The sequence below is a fragment of the Poecilia latipinna genome, unplaced genomic scaffold (assembly GCF_001443285.1).
Source record: "Poecilia latipinna isolate Pla-1442-1.1 unplaced genomic scaffold, P_latipinna-1.0 Scaffold2286, whole genome shotgun sequence".
NCBI classification, from domain to species: Eukaryota; Metazoa; Chordata; class Actinopteri; order Cyprinodontiformes; family Poeciliidae; genus Poecilia; species Poecilia latipinna.
In genome coordinates, this window is record NW_015114902.1 from 1 (window position 1) to 20,281 (window position 20,281).

At 38.3% G+C, this 20,281-nt stretch overlaps 1 protein-coding gene and 1 long non-coding RNA gene across 2 annotated transcripts in view; one reads left to right on the forward strand and one right to left on the reverse strand.

The window, feature by feature from the left end:
- Positions 1–1,063: 1,063 nt before the first annotated feature.
- LOC106937153 (uncharacterized) lies at positions 1,064–4,158 on the reverse strand. The gene is made up of 3 exons (XR_001422329.1): positions 3,793–4,158; positions 2,221–2,361; positions 1,064–1,149 (listed from the first exon to the last, which is right to left on the reverse strand). It is a non-coding gene; the product is annotated as an uncharacterized LOC106937153 (long non-coding RNA).
- A 643-nt stretch (positions 4,159–4,801) lies between these two features.
- rps6ka3b (ribosomal protein S6 kinase, polypeptide 3b) overlaps positions 4,802–20,281 on the forward strand; it is a 50,795-nt gene continuing 35,315 nt past the window's right edge. Inside the window, exons 1-2 of the mRNA XM_015018521.1 lie at positions 4,802–5,358; positions 14,189–14,248. Of these exons, the coding sequence (XP_014874007.1) occupies positions 5,296–5,358; positions 14,189–14,248 (123 nt within the window). The 5' untranslated portion in view covers positions 4,802–5,295. The remainder of the gene's footprint in view (positions 5,359–14,188; positions 14,249–20,281) is intronic.

The window sequence follows — 20,281 nt, forward strand, 5'->3', positions numbered from 1 at the left end:
GTTTCCTTTGTGTCTTTATGAATCTCCAGCAGCTTCCATGTTCCACTGAGGTCTGGGGCCTCATGTAGAAAAGAGAGAGCAGTTTTCACTCCAACACGGACAAATTTAGAAAAGTGCAGCACACAAAAAATATGGATGTATAAAACCGTACAAACCTGCTGACCTTTCTTTATAAATCAATTTATAGGAAATAAAGCAGCTGCTGGTCAGCCTGTCGCCTCCATGAATACATATTAATGTTAATTAGTATAAATACCCAGACGTCTGCCGGCATATGAAGCAGTAACCATGGCAACGTCCTTGTTTGTAGCAGTATTAGTATTTATAATAATAATAATATATTTTATTTAAAATTTATTCTTTTTTGTAAAGTGACCTCATGTGCCCTGAAAGCACATTTTAAATAAAATATATAATAACTATTATTATAAATACTAATACTGCTACAAACAAGGACGTTGCCATGGTTACGGCTTCACATGGTGGCAGACTATTTGGTATTTATGCTAATTAACATTAATATGTATTTATGCCAATTTACATTAATATGTATTTATACTAATTAACATTAATATGTATTTATGCCAATTTACATTAATATGTATTTATACTAATTAACATTAATATGTATTCATGGAGGCGACAGGCTGACCAGCAGCTGCTTTATTTCCTATAAATTAATTTATAAAGAAAGGTCAGCAGGTTTGTACGGTTTTATACATCCATATTTTTTGTGTGCTGCACTATTCTAAATTTGTCCGTGTCGGAGTGAAAACTGCTCTCTCTTTTATACATGAGGCCCCAGACCTCAGTGGAACATGGAAGCTGCTGGAGATTCATAAAGACACAAAGGAAACTATTTAGTTTTTCCTCCAGTTTGTTCTGTTCTCTCTAAGATCACAACTGAAACAAGAACTAAAATGATTTAAAATGATGTTTTGGTCTCCATGAACCAGTTTCTAAGCTGAAATCAAAGTTTAAATCCTGGTTGGTCTCTGCAGAGTCACAGGAATCGGATAGAAACTGGCTTCTTACTCTGATGGTTCTGGTTCAGTACTGAAGTCTGGAGGAATTGGCTTGGACCGGTCACTCCTCATAGAGGGACAGACGGATCCTGCAGGTTCTGCTCTCCGTCTGAGGTTCCGATCTCTGAAACACAAAATGTTATTCAGATCAATTACTGAGAAACTCTGAGATAAAAACATGAAGAAGATCAGGGGCCTCATGCATAAAAGACTGCGCAGTTTTGACACTAAAACTTGGAGTACAGAAAAATTTAGAAAAGTGCGGCGCACAAAAAATCAAATGCATAAAACCTGCGCACCTTTCCTTTATAAATCCTAATTGGCGGGAAGTAGAGCAGCTGCTGGTTGGCCTGTCGCCTCCATGAATACATATTAATATAAATTAGTATAAATACCCAGAAGTCTGCCACCACGTGATGATCAGTCTGTATTAATCTAAACACTAATAAACCATCAGATCAATCTGATCTCTGATCAATCCTCCCTCTGAATCTCCATCAGAGCCAAAGCTCCTCAGGTAGCTGCTCACCTTGATCAGCTACTGATACGTGTGATTGCAGACACACCTGATCACCTTAAAAATAATCAAACCTGTTGATTCATTTTAATCAGCAGGTTTGAGTTAATCTGCTGATCCAACATGTTTTATTTTTAGTCAGAATGAAATGACCCCATAGATGCATTCAGACCGATGAGTTACATCTTTATGAGACAAAAACTGAGGAAAAGTATTATTTACATCCTAGTGAGGTTTTCACATCCCTTTGTTTTTGTTTTCTTTATTGTGTGTGTGTGTGTGTGTGTGTGCGTTAACCCTATCCCTGGTCCCAGTGTTCCCAGTATATAAACTGGGCCCAGTGTTCCCAGTATATAGACTGGTCCCAGTGTTCCCAGTATATAAACTGGTCCCAGTGTTCCCAGTATATAGACTGGTCCCAGTAAAGAAGTTTCCTCTCTCAGTGGGTTAATCTCTCTAAAGTTCTGGTTGTTTCTGTTTCCATGGATCGTTTCCATCCATCTCTGACTCACTGAAGCCTCATTAAAACTCCTCTGATTGGCTGACATTCCTCATGTCTACTCAGCTTTAAGTTGGCAGAAAAATTAAGTTTTTTTATTTATTTGCTGAAGATAAACAAGTTAATATTAAATAAATCTGTGTGGATTCACATGAAGCAGTTAGAAACTGGTTTCTTACTCTGATGGTTCTGGTTCAGTACTGAAGTCTGGATTGTGATCTTTGGACCGGTCACTCCTCATAGAGGGACAGACGGATCCTGCAGGTTCTGCTCTGTCCTGCTTTTGATTTGAGTTTCCCATCTTCTGGATCTCAGCGAGTCTGAAAGAGAAACCAGAACCAGTCAGTTCCCAGTGATCCAGTCAGCAGGAAGTTGATCCCATCATGTGTTCAGAGGATCAGAGGAACCTGATCCAGCAGGAACCATCTGGGTTTGAATTGTTCTCATTCACTTCTTCAGGACCTTCTGATGTCTGCTGGCTGATCCAGAACCTCCTGGAGAACTTCTGACTTTATTAACAACATTTAAAACCTGAAACCTGAACTGGAATCATGCTCCAGGTCTGCAGAAACATCCAGAGTGAGGTCAGATGTAGTGAATGAAGGAGTGAACATTTACTATGAAGTGGTGATGTTTTGGTCCTGAACAGATGGGCTCAGTTAAAGCAGCGGTTCTGAAACCTTTGGGGTCCAGACCTCCTTTAGACGGGCTGCCAGTCCTCCTGCTGAGAGTCGGTTCAGTCAGAGAGGCAGGAATATGTGGAAGGAATATTTTCCAGACGGACCAACAATCAGAGAGATTCAGGATCAGGTGATCCATGGAGATCATGAGGAGGATCTGATCTCTCAGCTTCCAGCAGATCTGTTCAGGTTTCAGCTTAGAGAGACAAAGAGTTTCTCACTGCTGCCAGGAGAAACAAGAAGTCCAACTGGAAAAGAAACAACTCAGAGAGGAGGAAGAGGGAAATCTGTTGAGTTTAAATCTGCTTTGACTCCACAGATCAGAGAAACTTCAGTTTCTGATGAACCCCAGACTGCAGAGGAAGGAGAGATGTGTCACATTTTAGGATTTAAATACTCAGGAAAAGCAGTTTAACAGGAAGGAGCTTTATGGACACACGAAGGAAATAAAAAAAATAACAAAAGGATAAAGTCTCAAAATTGCAAGAATTAAGTTATAATATTGCAACTTTATTCTAGAATATTATCACATGAGTTTATTCGTGTAATATTATGACTTTATTTTCTTTTTTTATTAGTACTATCCTAATACTCCTTTCGTAGTTTATAACTTTAATACGTTTTTCGTAAAGTTCTGCTCTTAAAAAGATGAATTAATTCCTTAGTTTATATTTTTAAAGTTCATTATTGCACACAAACAGATTACCTACTGTCATGGCGGATCCCGCAGTTTTTCTAGGTTAACTAAGTTCTGCCCACTTGGTGAAATATTTCTCTCGTGAAACATAAATTCATCTGTAGCCTCATATAACAGCAATTTATAAGCAGCAACGTTTCACAATAAAGTCTTACATTGAAATAAATGTATTTTGTGTATCTAAACACTTCCTTGATCCGCCCTTAGATTCAGTAAAATGAAGCCCAACTGCTAAGGAACCCGATGAGAAACGGCCGATAGAGCCGTGGAGCCCCGACAAGCCGCTGTGGGCGGAACTTTTATCCGATAGAAAAGTAGAAAAAGCTCCAGAGACCCGAAAGAGACACGGAGGAACATGGAGCTGCAACACTTACCTCTATTAACAAGACGACAAGGTTTTCCTCAAAATGGAGTCTGAGCTGAAGGAGAACAAAGTTAGTTTCAGTTTCTATTTCAAAGTCACGTGACTTGTGAGTTTTCATGACTAACCGGAAGCGTCTAGAATCAAAGTTTGATTCGTGTGAATAAATATTTAATCTGAAATCTCAGATAGATTTTACAGACTGAAAGAAAACAAAGCGAAAGTTTAAAAACCTTCAGTATTTCCATAGTCAGAAGAGTTAAACTACAGTTCCCATGAGCCTCTACGGCACAACAAACGTGTCCCTCAACAACATCGAGATCATAATCTCCCAACAGGCCTCAGTGGGGAGAGTTTTCATGATTTTAATCTTTATTGTTTCAACTTCCCTGGTGAAAAATAAATATACTAAGCATGTAAATTGTATTAAGGTACAATTTAAAGTGCACTAATTGTACTTTCACATACTTTTTTGGAACAACTAAAGTTAAACTTAGTATTGCATTTTATGTAATATAAACATGCTCTCCGTATATTTTGATTGTACTATTTTTGTGATTGAATTACATTTAAAATATATCTTTAATGTATTTTCAGTATATTAGCATTACATATGTTATATATTAGTAGTGTGATTACAGTACGCTACAATTACACTTTTGGTTTATTATAATTGCTAATTAAGTAACTTTTTAGTTACTTAATGTATTTTATTATTCTGCTTTGCCACTTTGTACATTACATGCTTCATTCACACTTCAGTACTGCAAACACATCAGGTTACCAGAACACAGAATAATCAATTACAACACACACACACACACACACACACACACACACACACACAAAGAGCAGTAAGAAAAACAGTCTTTATAAGGATTATTATTTTTTTTATTATTCTTTGCCATTTTGACAGTTCAGAGTAATTCCAGCTTTAGGAGCAGTTTTCTGTTTTTGTATTTCTGGAGGCTGTGATTCAGAAATGTGAGTAAACTTGCCTCTGTGTAGTTTTTCCAGTGTGGTCAGTGACTGACTCATCCTGAAGTTTAGCTCTCTCAGGTGCCGCCTCCCGACGTGACGCACGGTGACGTCAGCCGCCTGACGGACAGGTAAGCTGACACCGGCCGCCATATTGGGAAAGAACGGAAGCAAGAGAGAGAGAGAGAGAGAGAGAGAGAGAGAGAGAGATTGTAGAGGTGGAGCAGTTTCCGAGAAAAGGGCGTCCTCCCTTCATGTTTGTCTCCCCGGAGGAGGAAGGGGCGGTCTCTGCGCCACACCATAGCCGGAATTAGCCCCTGCTCGCTCGGCTCGGCTCGGTTCGCGTCCCGCCGACTCAGAAACGGGACCACAGACCGAGAGAAAGTGAGGGAGAGAGGCTCGCAACATTTTACCAGGAAGAGAAGAAGCAGAAAGAGAGAGAAGACGGCCGGAGTTTAAAGAGGCTACGGAGAGCAGCGGGAATTAAACCGAAGAAGAAGAGGAGGAGGAGGAGCGGGAGCCCCAGGAGAAGAAGAAGATGCCTCTGGCTCAGCTGGCGGATCCCTGGCAGAAGATGCCGGTGGGGGGGACGGCTGGAGAGGTGAGCGGCTCCGTTTGTCCTCATGTTGCAGCGCAGGGGCTGGACCAGAACCAGAACCTCCAACTACCTGGAAGTAGGTGCAGAACCTCCTCCAGAAACACGAAAAACATCTTCAAAACGCTAAATGCCTGCAGGATGAATCACTTTTACACCCTAAAAACAGTTTTCCTGGCTCTAAAAGAAGCTGGAGTTTACTTAGAGTTAAAGCTGAGCTTCATGTCCAAAACAAGCTGCAACATGTTTAACCAGAGCGATGTGACAGTAAGATGAGCAGGAACGATAAAAACCTGCCGATAAAACTGCTCCAAACTTATGAAAGTTTACATCCTTATGAAACTTAAGGATGTAAACAAAAACAAGCAAAACAAAAAAACATTTAAATGAACAGTAAATGACTGTTTGCAGCTTTCAGCCTGCAGGATGAAAAACTTTAAATAACTTACCTGAAAGCTGAAACAGAAATATTAAAGGTAACTTTCATAATAAGAAGGTTTAAATGAGGATGAACTGTTTAATCCACAGAAATATGTCCCCAAACATAGGCCTGTCATAATAACAAATCATAATGGAAGATAAATTGTCCCATAAGTTACTGCGATAAACGATAATATTGTTGTTTTGAGTCCATTTTCATGTAATATAGTAGTAATAGCTTAATAATGCAACAAAACTTTCTAAAAGATCAGTGAACTTTAAATTCTAATGGAACTGGAAGACATCTTAAATATCAAAACTAAATAAAACAACAGAAACAAATAAATTTCATTATGAAGTCTCTGTAAACAAAATTATCCTTATAAAGGTTTAGTTGAGACCAAAACACCAAACTGAACATCTTTATCATCCTGCTTTTGGTAGAAAAAGAGAGAAACTGTAAATCATGCAAATGAAATTAATTTATTGTTTAATGTGACAAACCTAATCAAAAGCTCAGTTTTAGTGAAAAACAAAAATGCATAAAGATGCTAAAAACTTAAAATACTTTTACTCAGAGTGCAGATCCTTTAAAAAACTCTGTGTGCATAAAAACACCAATAATGATTTATTTAAATTAAATTACCGCTATAAGAGGACCGTTTCATTCGCTGTATTTATTATTGTTTTATCGCATGGGATGCAAATACTAAGAGTTGTCAGCGGTTTGCTTCCTGAGCCAACAGATGGGTTAAATATTTGCTGAAGCAAGCTTGAACTTGTAGAGAGAGAAAAATGTGACATGAAGTCCAGCAGCGGCTGCAACTGGAACCTCCTCTGCCGACGGGGATGCAAATCTAAAGGGAAACCTGGAAGAAAATGTTGCGTTAATCATATTATACCCAAAAACTTTCCTGAATGCCAACCTGCTTCCTTTAAAATCAATTTCATCCCTTAAAACAGACAGTTGGCTGTCATTTTCTGCACATTTTTGACAAATCTGGCACCCAAAGGGTGGAAATGTGAAAGAATTCTGACGAAGCTGCAGAAATGCGATTTAAATGCGTGAAATGATTCGCAGGAGGGAAAAATGAGATTACAGAGCACTTTGAGCGATCAGTATGAACTCAGAGGAGCGGATGCTACAGGAAACAGGACACCTCAGAGCAGCTCCACTCTCCTGCAGGAACCCGACAGCCGGTCCAACTTTAACTTCCAGATGAATTTTAGCTGAAGGAGCGTTTGCAGACGACCAGAATCTATTTGTCCGGATCAATTAATGCACCTATTGCTCTGAAAATGCAACAACATCTTGCTGCAGGGGGAGGCTGGAGCCCACAGCATCACTACTGTCTGTCACTGTGACAAAACTGGAAGTCATATCTGCAAAGATGGAGGATAAGCTGATGCTGAAACCAAAATATCTAAAATATTCTGAAGCCTTTTGTTGTCCCATCTAGAGATTAATGAACAGATTTCACCTGTAGTTGTGTAAAAACTGGAGCTCATCGCTCTGTGACCCGTTTAGTTTCTGAACAAAACCGTGTTTTATTGGTCCTGTTCTCGTCTGCGGGGAAGATTTTTGCATAACGAGCCGCTTCCAGCCGTCTGATCTGGATTGAGCTGCACTTTGTGATGCATATTAAAATGCAAGGGGTTTTCCAGCAGCGTGGGAGGAAAACCGACTCCTGAAAACTACAAGTTCAGAGAAGTTCATGTTTTACCTCACATTTAAAGTGAAAACTGGGACAAAAGTCAGTTTGAAGGCATAAATGGCTGATTTCTCTCCTAGAATAGACCGAGCACAAGTTCCTGTTTCACTAAATGTAAATAAAAATGGAAGCGTCAGATTTTAGCTTTTGGAGGATTTCTCCTTTGTCTTTGGTTAAAAACCACCAGCCGTTTCTCCCGCCAGCTCGATTGGGAACCAAAATTGCAGCATTTGTTACATTTTTCTCACTGCTCTGAGTGAAACCAACAAAACCCTTTGAAAATCCTGTTCCCCTCCTGCCCTGTGGGGGCACTGCACCAAGAACCACTGTAGGTTCTTGGTGCAGTGTCTCATGTCTCATGTCTTCTGAGACATAAAAACCTGTCAAGACGACACTGACCGGAACTTTCCGTTTCAGAAAATGTAAACAAAAATGGAGTGGCATCAGATTTTAGCGACATAAATTTGTTTGGTAGTGCTACGCTAGTGTGTTTGTTTTGGTTGTATTTACCCAGAATTCACTGTGCTGTAGTCCACTTCTTGCATTTGCATTTGAACTGAACCAGATTTCACTTTAACAGAACTGAAACTGAGGTTAGTGGGGGACCAGAGTTTGATTAGCATTCACACCTCACCAACTGAACCGGACTTTCTGAACGAACGGACTGGAGTCGGGTTAAAGCGGACTGAGCAGAGCTGGTGGGAATGAATCCTAAACATTACTGATGCCAGTCTTGTTAAATATACATTTTTACTTTTCTTTGCCTTTATTCAATCAGAAAAAACGGATTACTTGTTAAGACAACAACTCTTATCGTGATTTAAAAAGGCACTAAAAAGTGCAGGCGTGTTGATAAATCGGCCCGATTTTCTCAGTTTTGGTGGATCAGCAATTGGCTGACACTCACATCTTCTCTAACTCTGCAAACGTCTGAAAATCAGCCACTGTCTCCTTTCCTCCGCTGTGAGAGAGCTGAGGACAGATTTACTGACATCAGTCAATAAATTTGGCGACTTTTCAGACAAACAAATTAGATAAAATCAGAATCATCAGGTCAGAAAATTGCAATCAGATCATCGCTAACAAGAGTCCATTTGATCTTCAGTGGGTTGGAAGAGAGAATCGTCTGTTTCTGTGTTTTAGAGGAAACCCAGTGGGTCGGAGTGATTTACCTGCAGAATGGGAGAACTGGTTCTGGATGGATTCCTTACTGGGACCCGGTACTGGGACTGTCTCTCCATCCCAGGATTCTCCTGCTGCTGCTTTGATTAAAGCCCAGGAACTGGACCACTAAAAAACAGGAATATGGATCAAAATGAAACATGGATAAAGCTGGGATTTATTCTGATCAGATTTTGGCCGTAAGCGACTCGGAGGCTTCAGGAAACTCCTAAAATATTTAAAGTGTTTGTCTGAAAGGTTTTTATACGTTTCTCTATTAGAACTTTGAGATCATCGAAGGATTCTGGAGGAATCTGGAAATCTGATAAATCCACCCAGAGGAGGGATTACAGTGGGAAACAGGAGCTGGATTAACCCGGACCATAGAACCTTCCAGAACCTCCATCGTCTATAAACTGGAACTGTTGTTTGTTTAAAAAACAACAAGAAAAACAGCAATTAATTACGTCTTTAAATGCCATTAATTAATCAGAATGAAGCCGTTTAAGTCCTGGCATAATTCTTTTTGATGTTGCGGTGCAGCAATAGTCAATATTAACATACTGGTACCGGTCCGATAAATATAACTGGGCCGATATTTATAACCAATATTTATTTTGTTCTTGTTTCAGTTTCTGGGAGAGGAAGATGGAATTAGTCATGTGATGTTTGTCCAACTACAGCAGAAATGTTTGTAACAAATGACAACAATATCGGCCCAAATTTTTAGATTGGTGCATTTCTATGTTTGGATTGTTTTTGTGGAAATGGACCTTGGTTGCATCCTGGTACCGGCCTCTGTGACGCCACTGGAATGACTTTTATTGGTAGAAGTTTGAGATATTTTGGATTAATTCATTTTGAAATATGAAGCTCAGGTTTGTTTTGTGAAGTGCAAGATCTCCGTCAGTGTCGAAATGTTTTGCTCTTCCTCTCCTTCCTCCTATCGAGTCTTGATAAACATCGGGAGGCGGAGCCGCTGCGACGCCATGACTCAGGAAGAGTGAGAGTGTCTGTTTCCTGCGCGAGGCGTCACATGGGAGGCGTGGAGAAATGGTAAAAAGAAAGATTCACAAACGGCTCAGAAGCTCTGAGTCACTCAGGCTGCTGCTGACAGGCCTGAACCTGCGCCGCCGCCGCACAGGAACGCGCTGAAAAACCGACCTTTGACCCCTGGTTGCTCCTTCCTCTGCGGCGCAGCGCAGCAACTTTTAGATCAACTTCTTCCAGACCACAAGACAGAAATGCAGAGCGTGTTGCAGACCTGGTTCTGTGAGCAGATCAGAGAGAGGCTTCAGTTTTCTGCTGAGATGTGGAAATGAAAACGACTGCAGCTCCGTTCTGCAGATCAGAGTTTATTTACCGCAGAAACTCACCAGAAACAATCGAAGACAAATTCAGAAACTTCCTGATCAGAGTTTTACTTTGCAGTTAACAAGAGAAACAATAAAAAAGAAATAAAAGTAAAAGAAATATGAAAAATAATAAAAAATGAAAATAACTCAAAATAAAAGTGACACAATAAAAATATTACAAGTTAATCATAAAAAAAGATGTTTAATAAAAAAACATGTAAAAATGCAGTAGAAATATATAATAATTAAAAATTAAATTAAGAAAGAATCCAAAGAAATCACATTAAAATATTAATAAAATTTATCTCAGCACAATAGAAAAAATGACTAAAAATATACAAATGAGGAATATTGGATTAAAATAATAAAAATCATGAAAATAAAATTGTAATAAAGGAAAATTTTATTCACATAAAATTTTAGTCAAATTCTTAAAGACATTCAGAAATAAAGATAAAATATTATAATAACCAAATAAAAAACCCAGTCCTTCAAAAAGTAACAAATAATATAAAAACTCTGATCCAATAACAACAAAAAATTCAAAGAGGGGGTAAAATGGTTAGAAAAAAAGTCAAATTAAAACATTATTTAATTTAAGTCATCGGCTCCACAGTGAGAGCTGAGATCAGGTGTGTTTTCATTTGGTCCTGTAGTTTTGGTGAAAACATGAACCGTCGTCTGGTGAGAGGATTCAGGTGCTGCACAAACATAAAGCAGGATTCCTGACATTCCTCTGCTGAGTGTTTTGGGTAAACTTTCCCTATAAGGCCGCGTTCCTTTTCCCTTTAAGGCCGCATTCCCTTTCCCTTTAAGGCCGCATTCCCATCAGGTGAGGTTCAGGTTGAACAACATGCTTCACCTTGAGCTGCTTCTTTGTTCTGCTGAGGAAACTCCTGCATATTTTATCGATTCATTGACCTGATCCGACCCGGTCGACTTCTGATGCAACGAGACGCCAAACCTGCCTCACCGTTTCAAACAAAAGAAGAAGAAATAAATCCATCATGGCGCCGTTGATCAGCTTCTGATCGTGTCCTCCATTCTAGATTAAATTCAGTTTAATTCACAAATACTTTATTTCTCCCAAAGGAAATTAAATGTAATTCATATCGTGAAAGTATTTTCAAAGATTGGGTGGTGATGCTGTAGCAGTCAGTCTTCCAACAAACCTGAAGATGCTTCTGATTGAAGGCTGCTGCTGTATGACTGTAACGACATGCTAACAGCTCAACATCCAGGCAGCAGATGGTATTCCACAGTAACATGTCCTGGATGACATCATGAGTGGTTAGCTAGCTCTGCTAATCCACCTCATTTGCTTTTGCCATTTCTTTTTAATGCTGCCTTCCATTTGTAATCAGAACTTGGAAATTTTTACTTTTGTGTCAGAAAATTTGAACATTTTTCAAACGTAGACTTGGAGATCCAACATGGCTGCTCCTCTAACAGCAACAACTGTAAGCTGTTAGACTGTGTCTCAAATTAATGCTGCATGTAACGTTGAACTGAACAAATTAAAAGTGAAAAGTATAACATTTGAAAGAGGTATTACAAAGAACGGCTACTTGAGCGTTGCCATGTTGGAAGAACAACCTCTCCGATTACGCTAACCGAGCCGCTAACTCAGGTGTTACGTCATTCTCAGCTCCAAGGTTACTGGAACATCATGACATGCTAACAGTTTGATTTTAAGGAGGCAGAGATGATATTCTACAGCAACAGGAGCTGTTAGCTAGCTCTGCTAACCCACCTCGTTTGTTTTTGCTGCTCCTATTTAAATCTCTCTCTGGGTGTTTGATCAGAGGGATGTTGGAGTAGGGGATCTCTCTCTCTGTTCTGCATCCATGAAGCTTCTTTTTCAAATCCCCTGTGATTGGGGGTCAAAGTTCAGGTCTTATTGAGATGCTAATCAGCTGCTTCCAGTTGTAAAAACAGTGTTACTGCGGTTACCAATCATAAAAATTGACCCAAAGCAAAATAAAAATAATAATGTAAGAAAATCCCTTCCAGCCGAGGAGATAATTGTCCAAACAGCAAAGATTCAACCAATGAATGATCAATAAGAGTCGAGCCAATCAGAGCTAACGGAGCAGCGCCAACATGCTGCATCATGATGACATCAGCAGCTAACAGCTCTGAGCTGAAAGGTCAGATCTTTAGTTCTCACTGACATCCTTCATGCTAACGATGGAGTTAGCATGAACCGCTCAGCTGCCCTTATCTCCATGTTCTCTAGTTATTTATTAAATACTTTAAAACATTTTCTGTCTGATGAACCAGCAGCGTTCCAAGTTGCTGCTCCTTCATAAATCTCAATAATCCAATAAAAATACTGTTTTTATTGAGTTTATCTTGTAATACCTTAATTTTCTGCGGGGTTAGAGCTGCAGAATGTTTTCTGTTGCTGTAAGAAAACCCAGCCTGAAAAACCTGATGTGCCGTTTTCTGTTAGAAATAATAGACGTTTATTCACTCGAACACTTCTTGTTTTTCCCTCTGCAGCATTTTCACAACTTTCCTGTGTGGTTTTTGGTATGTTTCCTCATAAATTTACTCATGATTTTAGGTTTATTTCTTCATACTGAACTCATAAAAACACTTTTAAAGTAACTTGATTGGTTGAATTTGTGGTTTAGATGAAGTTGATTTATCTGATTAAAAGCAGTGATGCTGTGGGCTCCTGGTTGAATTGTCTGGTTTTATATTAATCTTTTAATAATTTTAAATAATATGAGTCACAACATTTAAATTACCTTTGGGACCAATGACATATATCTGAATTTAATTTATCGGAAGGTTTTTCTTAGTAAATTAGCAACTTCTAGATCCAATATTATTATTTTTTAGCTGAAGCAGATTTCAACTCAAATAAACTTCTTACATTTTTTCTGTTAAATTGATTTAAATTTAAGATAAACTAAAATTGTGAATCAAATGATCAGAAAAACGTCACAAAATGAACGAAAGGATTGAGAAAAAACTTTGGAAAAAGTTCTCGACTTTGGACAGAATCTAAATATTTTAAAGAAAGTATCTTGAACTGATGAAGGTAGTGAAATATTTAACCTTTACTGTTTGTTTTAAAAGAAAACTAAAAGTTTAAATGCTAAAAGTTAAAAGAATAAATCCTGCAAACTTGTAGAAATTAGAAATAGATGAGCCCTTCAGATGAATCCTGAGATGTTTTTCTGATTCCAACATTAAATTTAAAAAGTTTTCCTTCCAGATGAATAAACCGTCTTTCTGCAGCGTCAGCGCCGATTCTCCTCTGGTTCTGATCCGTTTCTCTCTCCGCCTGCAGCTTTTCTGTTCAGCTGCTGCAGAATATAATCCCAGTAAATAAAAGCTTTTATTGCCATTATTGTTTTAATCAGGCGGTGGCGGCAGGGCTATCGGTATCTGGATCCCAGCTGCTGCTGCAGCAGGGCGGCCGATGATCTGCCTGATGGAATTAATTCAAATCTGACGTAACATCATGGTGGTGGTGGTGAAAGTAATGATGCTGAAAACATTTAAACAAAATACAGTAAACTGGGTATTTTGGATTACATTTTCTGTTGAATAAATAAATAAAATCAGTTAATTTTATATTATAATGAAAATAGAGCTGAGGCAGACATGTAAAATTACTTTAAATATACTAGTTTAAAAAATATTTCTTAACATCTTTAGGTCAGTTAAGTTTATTTAAATGGTATAAATTTACAACAAATACAGTTTAGAAAACAGATCCAGATCTAAAATATTTATTAATATAAAATGCATATAATTATTTCGATAAAGTATTTAACTGTATAATTTTTTTGTGTTTTAATTTATTTAATTTATTGTTAATATACAATATTGATTTAAATATTATATATTAATATATATAATATTAATATGTGATATTAATATTTTATATATATATATATATATATATATATATATATATATATATATATAATATATAGGAAACATAAGTACCCTGTTTTATTCCATTAACTTTTGAACCTTTTTATATCAGGATATTTTAGAGGTAAACATGAATCATTTCATGTATTTCTGTAGTTCAGTGATGTTTTCTGTTTTCCTTGTGGAAACGTGACGCCGTGACGTGTCGTCCTCCTGGGAGGACCCAACGTCACGGCGTCGCTAATCGTCCCGTTGCCACGGTAACTCAGGTGTGACCTCTGTGTGTTGCAGGAGGCGCACCACGACCCGGAAGACGCAGCGGGGGACGACGACTCGATGCCGGCCTGCACCGTAAGTCCTGCTCTCGTCCCGGTCCCGGTTAGCTTAGCCCGTTAGCCTCGGCTGTTAGCTTCGCCTGTTAGCTTCTATTAACGACGACACCTTCCTGACTCTAGTCGGGATCGCTTTCCCGCGGAGCGGAGTTATGATCTGTGATGATTTATCCGCGGTTTGAGAAACTCTGCGCCCACTCCTGCTGTTGGATAATTGCTGGGATGAAAGTGAAACACAGTGTGGCTCATTTTCAAACCTGTGAGTCATCCTGGGAGGGAATAAATCCTCCCGCCAACCCTCGTCACGTTCCAGGAGTTATTTCGGATTAGGCATTAATCATTCTGCTTTCTTTCTGCTGGTTCGGAGCTTTTACTGCAGGGAATCACAGATGACCAAAAAAATCTACTTTATTTGGTCAATAAAATGGAAAACAGTTGATGACCCTCAAAATGTGGAAATTATTTGTTTTTCTTTTAGTAAAGCAACAATCAAAAGTGGGTTTTTTTATGTTCTGGATGTTTAATGATGTACAGATTTCATAAAAATGTGGAAAAAAAAATCTAACATTTTTTAATGTAATGTATTTTGTGGTCCAAAAGTAGTTTTAAATTTGCAAAAAGTTTGGACAGTTTGGTCTAGTCAAAGTGTAGACCTAAACAAAATGTGAAAGCAGATGTTTTTCATCCAGTCTGACTGAACTTGAAGAAAAACAAGCAAAAAGTCTGAATATGTGCATTGAACAGTGATTTTACTAAGTAATGATTTAGTAAAATCACTGTTCAATGCACATATTCAGACTTTTTGCTGAATATGTGCAAAAAGTAGTGTGGCGTACTTTGATTACAAAGTACGCCACACTTTTAAGATTTTCACTAGTAAGAACATCGTTCTGCTTCCTCTTCTCAGTTCTGCTTTACTTTGTTTGTTACGTAAAATGACTGAAAGTCGTGGTTTCAATCAGACAGAACGTGAGAAATGTATCAAAACGTTTACAATCTGTGGTTTTTCTCATCTGGGTTAAATTCACCTGGTTTAACCAAAATAAATAAAGATAAAAGCACAAATCTAAAAACAAAATTTTTAAATATAATCTCTTTTTAAATAGTAAATTAAACATTCAAGATTTTAATGAAATAAGGTTTTTTGGAGATTAATTTGTGAATAATTGTTGGTCAGAACATTAAGAGTTTCACCTGGTTGTTTTATTAAAAGATAAATTCATAATTAAACACTTTATTAAAGGTTTGTTTTTTTGTTTGAGTCAGCTCTTCCTGTTTTAGCTCAGTTTAATCAGAAATGTTTATGTGGTTCTGTTCACTACAAAATTACAAAGAAAGCAGAAACAGATTTATTAAAATATCAGATTTTCAGTCTATTCAGTGGGGGAAAACTTTCAGTAGCATCTTCATTGCATTCTGTGTCTTGAGATGGTTAAAACTAATGCTAGCTAGCTAGCTATTTTTGCGTCTATAATTTGTTACACCAGCTGTTTGTTTCACTTCTGTTGCCAACTCAATAATTCTCTGTTTTTATATTTTTTTCTGTCTTACCGTTTATTCAAGTTGGCTTTGAAAATGTCTTAAAATATTAAATGTGACTTACTGAAACCTGCAGATAAATGTCCGATCATATTTCTACAGATATTGATCATATTTGCTGCGTCTGTCTGATTTTTCAGGTAATTTCGTCTTGAAATGTTGCTGGATTGACTGAGCAGAAATTGTTTTGGGTTTTCAGTCTTTGCTGCTCATTGTTGTGTTTTAGCATAATTTTCAGATTTTCCTGCGTCTCGTGGACGTTCTGCAGCTAATGTTAGGGTTAGGGATTATCCACCAACCGCCCCGTTTGGTGGATAATCCAGGATGTTTTATACTTTGATAAAAGCGGAGGCCGCTTGATGTTCGCCGGCCGGTCTGCCAGATCAGACGCCACGCATCGATTTTTAAATGCAGAGGAGAGATGGCTTATAGATCAGAGCCGAGGTTCTGCTGCTTCAGCTGGACGGCGTTCCCAGCGCCGGATCGGATCGCTGGGTGTGTGAGGGTGAATACATCACAGAGCTGTTAATGACTGATTTATACTGTTCCACTGGTTTTACTCAGAGTTGGTTACATGGAGGTAATGAGGCGGTTTTGTTTCTGTGTCACGATGCAGAAGCTCTTTACTCTGCAGCTTTATAGACGCTCAAAGTGTCAGCCTGCTCTCTCATCCTGCTGAGGTCCTTCAGAGTTAATTTTTCTGTTAATCATAAGTAGCTGCCTGAGGTCAGGAGGCAACATTTGGACCCTCATCTGCATATTCGCTCTGATAATGTTTGTCTGCAAGTCCAAAAATAAACTAGGTTTCATGCAGCAGTTTTAATAATTCAGTCTTCTAAAGACAATGATTAGCTGTAGCTTGCCATGAATTCCTGGATCCATCTTGTCATCATTCTGCTTTTTATATCCGTTTGCTTCTCTAAGATGCTAACAGGGATGAGCAGGTTAAAAGTAACAAAAGTTAGCTACACTAACCCTATAGCACTAGCCATAAACATTTGCTCCGCTAACGCTAAAATGCTACACCAAAGCAGTGAAGCTAATGCTAAAACACTACAACAACATGATATTTATTGGTAAAGTGCCAGCCTAACGCAGTATATAGGGAAAGCTAATGCTAAAACGTTACAACAATATACTTATTGCTAAATGCTAGCCTACCGCAGTATATAGGGAAAGCTAATGCTAAAGTGCTTCACCAACGCAGTACTTTCTGCGAGCTAACACCAAAGATCTACAGCAATGCAGTAATTAGTGGACGCTAATGCTAATACTAGATTCTTCTTAAAATCAGTCATTAATTTATTCTGATTTAAATGCACATAACTTCTATTAGTTTTTAGGTTCAAACTAAAGCATTTTGTTGATTAATTGTGAAGTATAAAGGAGATCTTAATAAACTCTTTGAACCTGAACACCGGGACTCTCTGAGGCTGAAATGTTGTCACTTTTGTGATTTTTAGTCCATTTGTTGCAGTGATTTGAGCGCAGCATCACACATGGCTGTACCTTAGTGCTTCCTGGCAGTAAAACCCTGAGCGCACACAGTAACGCCCACATCCCAGCGGAGTCCTCCGACTCATCGGAGTGGGTCTGGAGTGACTGGGAGAACACATTTAGTTGACATACTGCCGAGCGTTGAGTCAGCAGCGCTCACAAACACTCAGCGAATCCCTCAGAGAGCCAGAAATGTTTTCCAGACAGCATTAGGAGCATCGCGGCCCGCTGAGGGACCGGCGAACATCTGCTGCCATCTGCCTCAGCTCAGCAACCTGCGTGTGTGTGTGTGTGTGTGTGTGTGTGTGTGTGTGTGTGTGTGTGTGTGTTTGAGAGAGTTTCCAGCTAAAATGGTGTCATGTCTCATCAGGATGAGGTCACATACTCTCTGAGGCCGACTCTGACCACACACGAGAACAAACGACGGCGTTGTAATCGGGTTTTCTGTTTGTTGTGGGTTCTGATTCGCTGCAGCTTTAATTGCGTTAATTTGCTTTCTTGGCTTTCAAACGAGGAGCAGCTCTGAGTCAGGAAAGAGTCTTACTTTAGGAATCAGACAAACCAAGCCAGAGTTTTCCAAATGAAGACGCAGAAATCAGTAGATAAAAACAGAGTTTGTATTTGTACTTAGGCATGTCAGAGTAACCGAGAAATAAATTAATTGCATAATAAATTAAAATGTGCACAATAATTTCCATTTGCACTATTTTCTCCTTTTTTCTCTTTCTACCAAGAACTGGATGATAAAAATCTTCTTTTATCTCAACTAGGACAGTTGTGATTACAGAGACTTAATAATTCATTTTATTTAATATTTCTGTTTCTGTTTTGTTTTGTTTATTTATTTTGGATATTTAAAACGTCTTCCAGTTTAAATTCTAAATATTTGTTAGAATTGAAAGTTTATCTTTTTGGTACTAAAGAAGCTATGAGTCTTAATATAAAGTGCAAAAGTCTTTAAAATCTAAAGTTTCTATCTTTTTTTCAAGTATCTATCGCCTCATTTTTCCCAACGACTTATAAAAGGAAACTAAATTATTTATTTTGCTGCCAAACAAGACCATTAGCCCCAATGTTGGACAGAAATAAATCATAAATTTCTCCTTGACAGAAGTCATTATTCAGGAGCCGTAAATCATTTCGTGTGTGTGTGTGTGTGTGTGTGTGTGTGTGTGTGTGTGTGTGTGTGTGTGTGTGTGTGTGTGTTCGTAGTGCTCTCTGGCAGATGGTGTTTAATCTCCTTCGGCCATCTGGACTGACTTTTCTGGTGTCTTTTGCAGACACACACACACACACACACACACACACACACACACACACACACCTCCCACATTTGACTCACTCAGGTGTGTGTTGGGAATATTCCTTAGTAAACAAGTCACTAAGTGTTTACACCAAGGTTACAAATGACCTGGGTGAATGAATTTAGATGAAGCTGAACAAAAACAACTTGGCTTCACTATAATAATATAATGAAAAAATATATGAAGATTATTTTAAAGCACAAATACTGGAACATTTACTACTAAAACATCACACATTACTACACTAATTATTAAACTTATAACTGAAAAAAAAATCATTTCTTGGTTTTTGCTTTTAGTAAATATCAGTGGTATTGATGAAGTTTGTCATAGTTTTGAAAACAAATCTGAATTAAGTGAAGACGGACGTGCTTGGTGAATTCTTTGGTAGCTAACGAGCTGGAGGCTGTTTACGTTCCAGACACACTCTGTCTCCAATTTACTTGTTTCAAAACAAAATAAATACCGAGCCTGACAAGCTAATTATTTATCTGGGACAGTAAGAAGATTGAAAAGGGTAATTTGGAAGATTAAGAACTAAACTTTGTGTTACCTCCTGGCATGTTAACACTCTTAGCTTCTTGCTAACACAAGTTTCAGCCCTTCCTAAGAAAAAGCTACACTTGGAGCCACAAAAGGTTGTCAATTAGCTGGGCTGTCTTCGTAACTCGTAGAAAGTTCTGACCTCTCCTAGCTTGTTGCTAATGTTTGTTTTAGACATAAAATTGTTAGCCTGCCAAGCTAGTTGCTTAGCTGGGACTGCAGTATGAGTCACAATGACAACTCCTCTAAGCATTGCACTAAAAGCTAAATAAGCAGGTTGTTTATTCTACAAGTGTTAGCATGTCTGCTAACACTTGTCTGCTACAAGTGTTAGCAGATATGCTAACACTTGTAGCTTCTTGATATTATTTTCAAAACCCCCTAAGAAAAACTACATCATGAGCCACATAAGGTGGCTAATTAGCTTGGCTATCTTGGTAACAAACATAAAGTAGACAGTTTAGACCTCTCCTAGCTTGTTGCTAATGTTTGTTTTTGACATGAAATGGTTAGCCTGGCAAGTTAGTCAATTAGCTGGGACAGTAAATATTTGACAAAAGAAATAGACTTCGTTTTATCTATACACACGTCAACGCTCTTAGCTTCTTGCTAACATTAGTTTCAAAGGCCCATAAAAAAGGAAAAAGAACTACACCTGAAGCCACACAAAGTGGTCAGTTAGTTGGGCTAGCTAGGTGAGAAACATACAGCAGACAGTTTGTACCTCTTCTATCTAGTTCTCTGATCCAGAAACTGCACAGCATTCTGGGAGATGTAGGCAGAGGAAAGGCTTTAGCTGTTCATACTTTCATGGCAAACGAATGTAACTAATGTTAGGCTTCAACTCACTCACTCTCTGGTTACCAGGCAACGACATGTGCGCAGCAGCAGTTTGAGGTTTCTCCAATGTGCTTCATAACTGCTTAAAAAAAAAAAAAAAACAACGGCATGGAGAGAAACTTGATAAAAAAAAGGCCACAACCTCCGTTTGTTTGTATTTCAGATATTTACAACAAAAACCTGATCAATAATTATTGACTGATATGAAATACTTATATCGTGATACGTTTTTAAGCCATATCGTCCAGCCCTAGAGATGGCCATTTATCATATCGTTTATCATTTATCATGAGAATTTTGATTTATTATTGTCACGATAAACTCCAGTT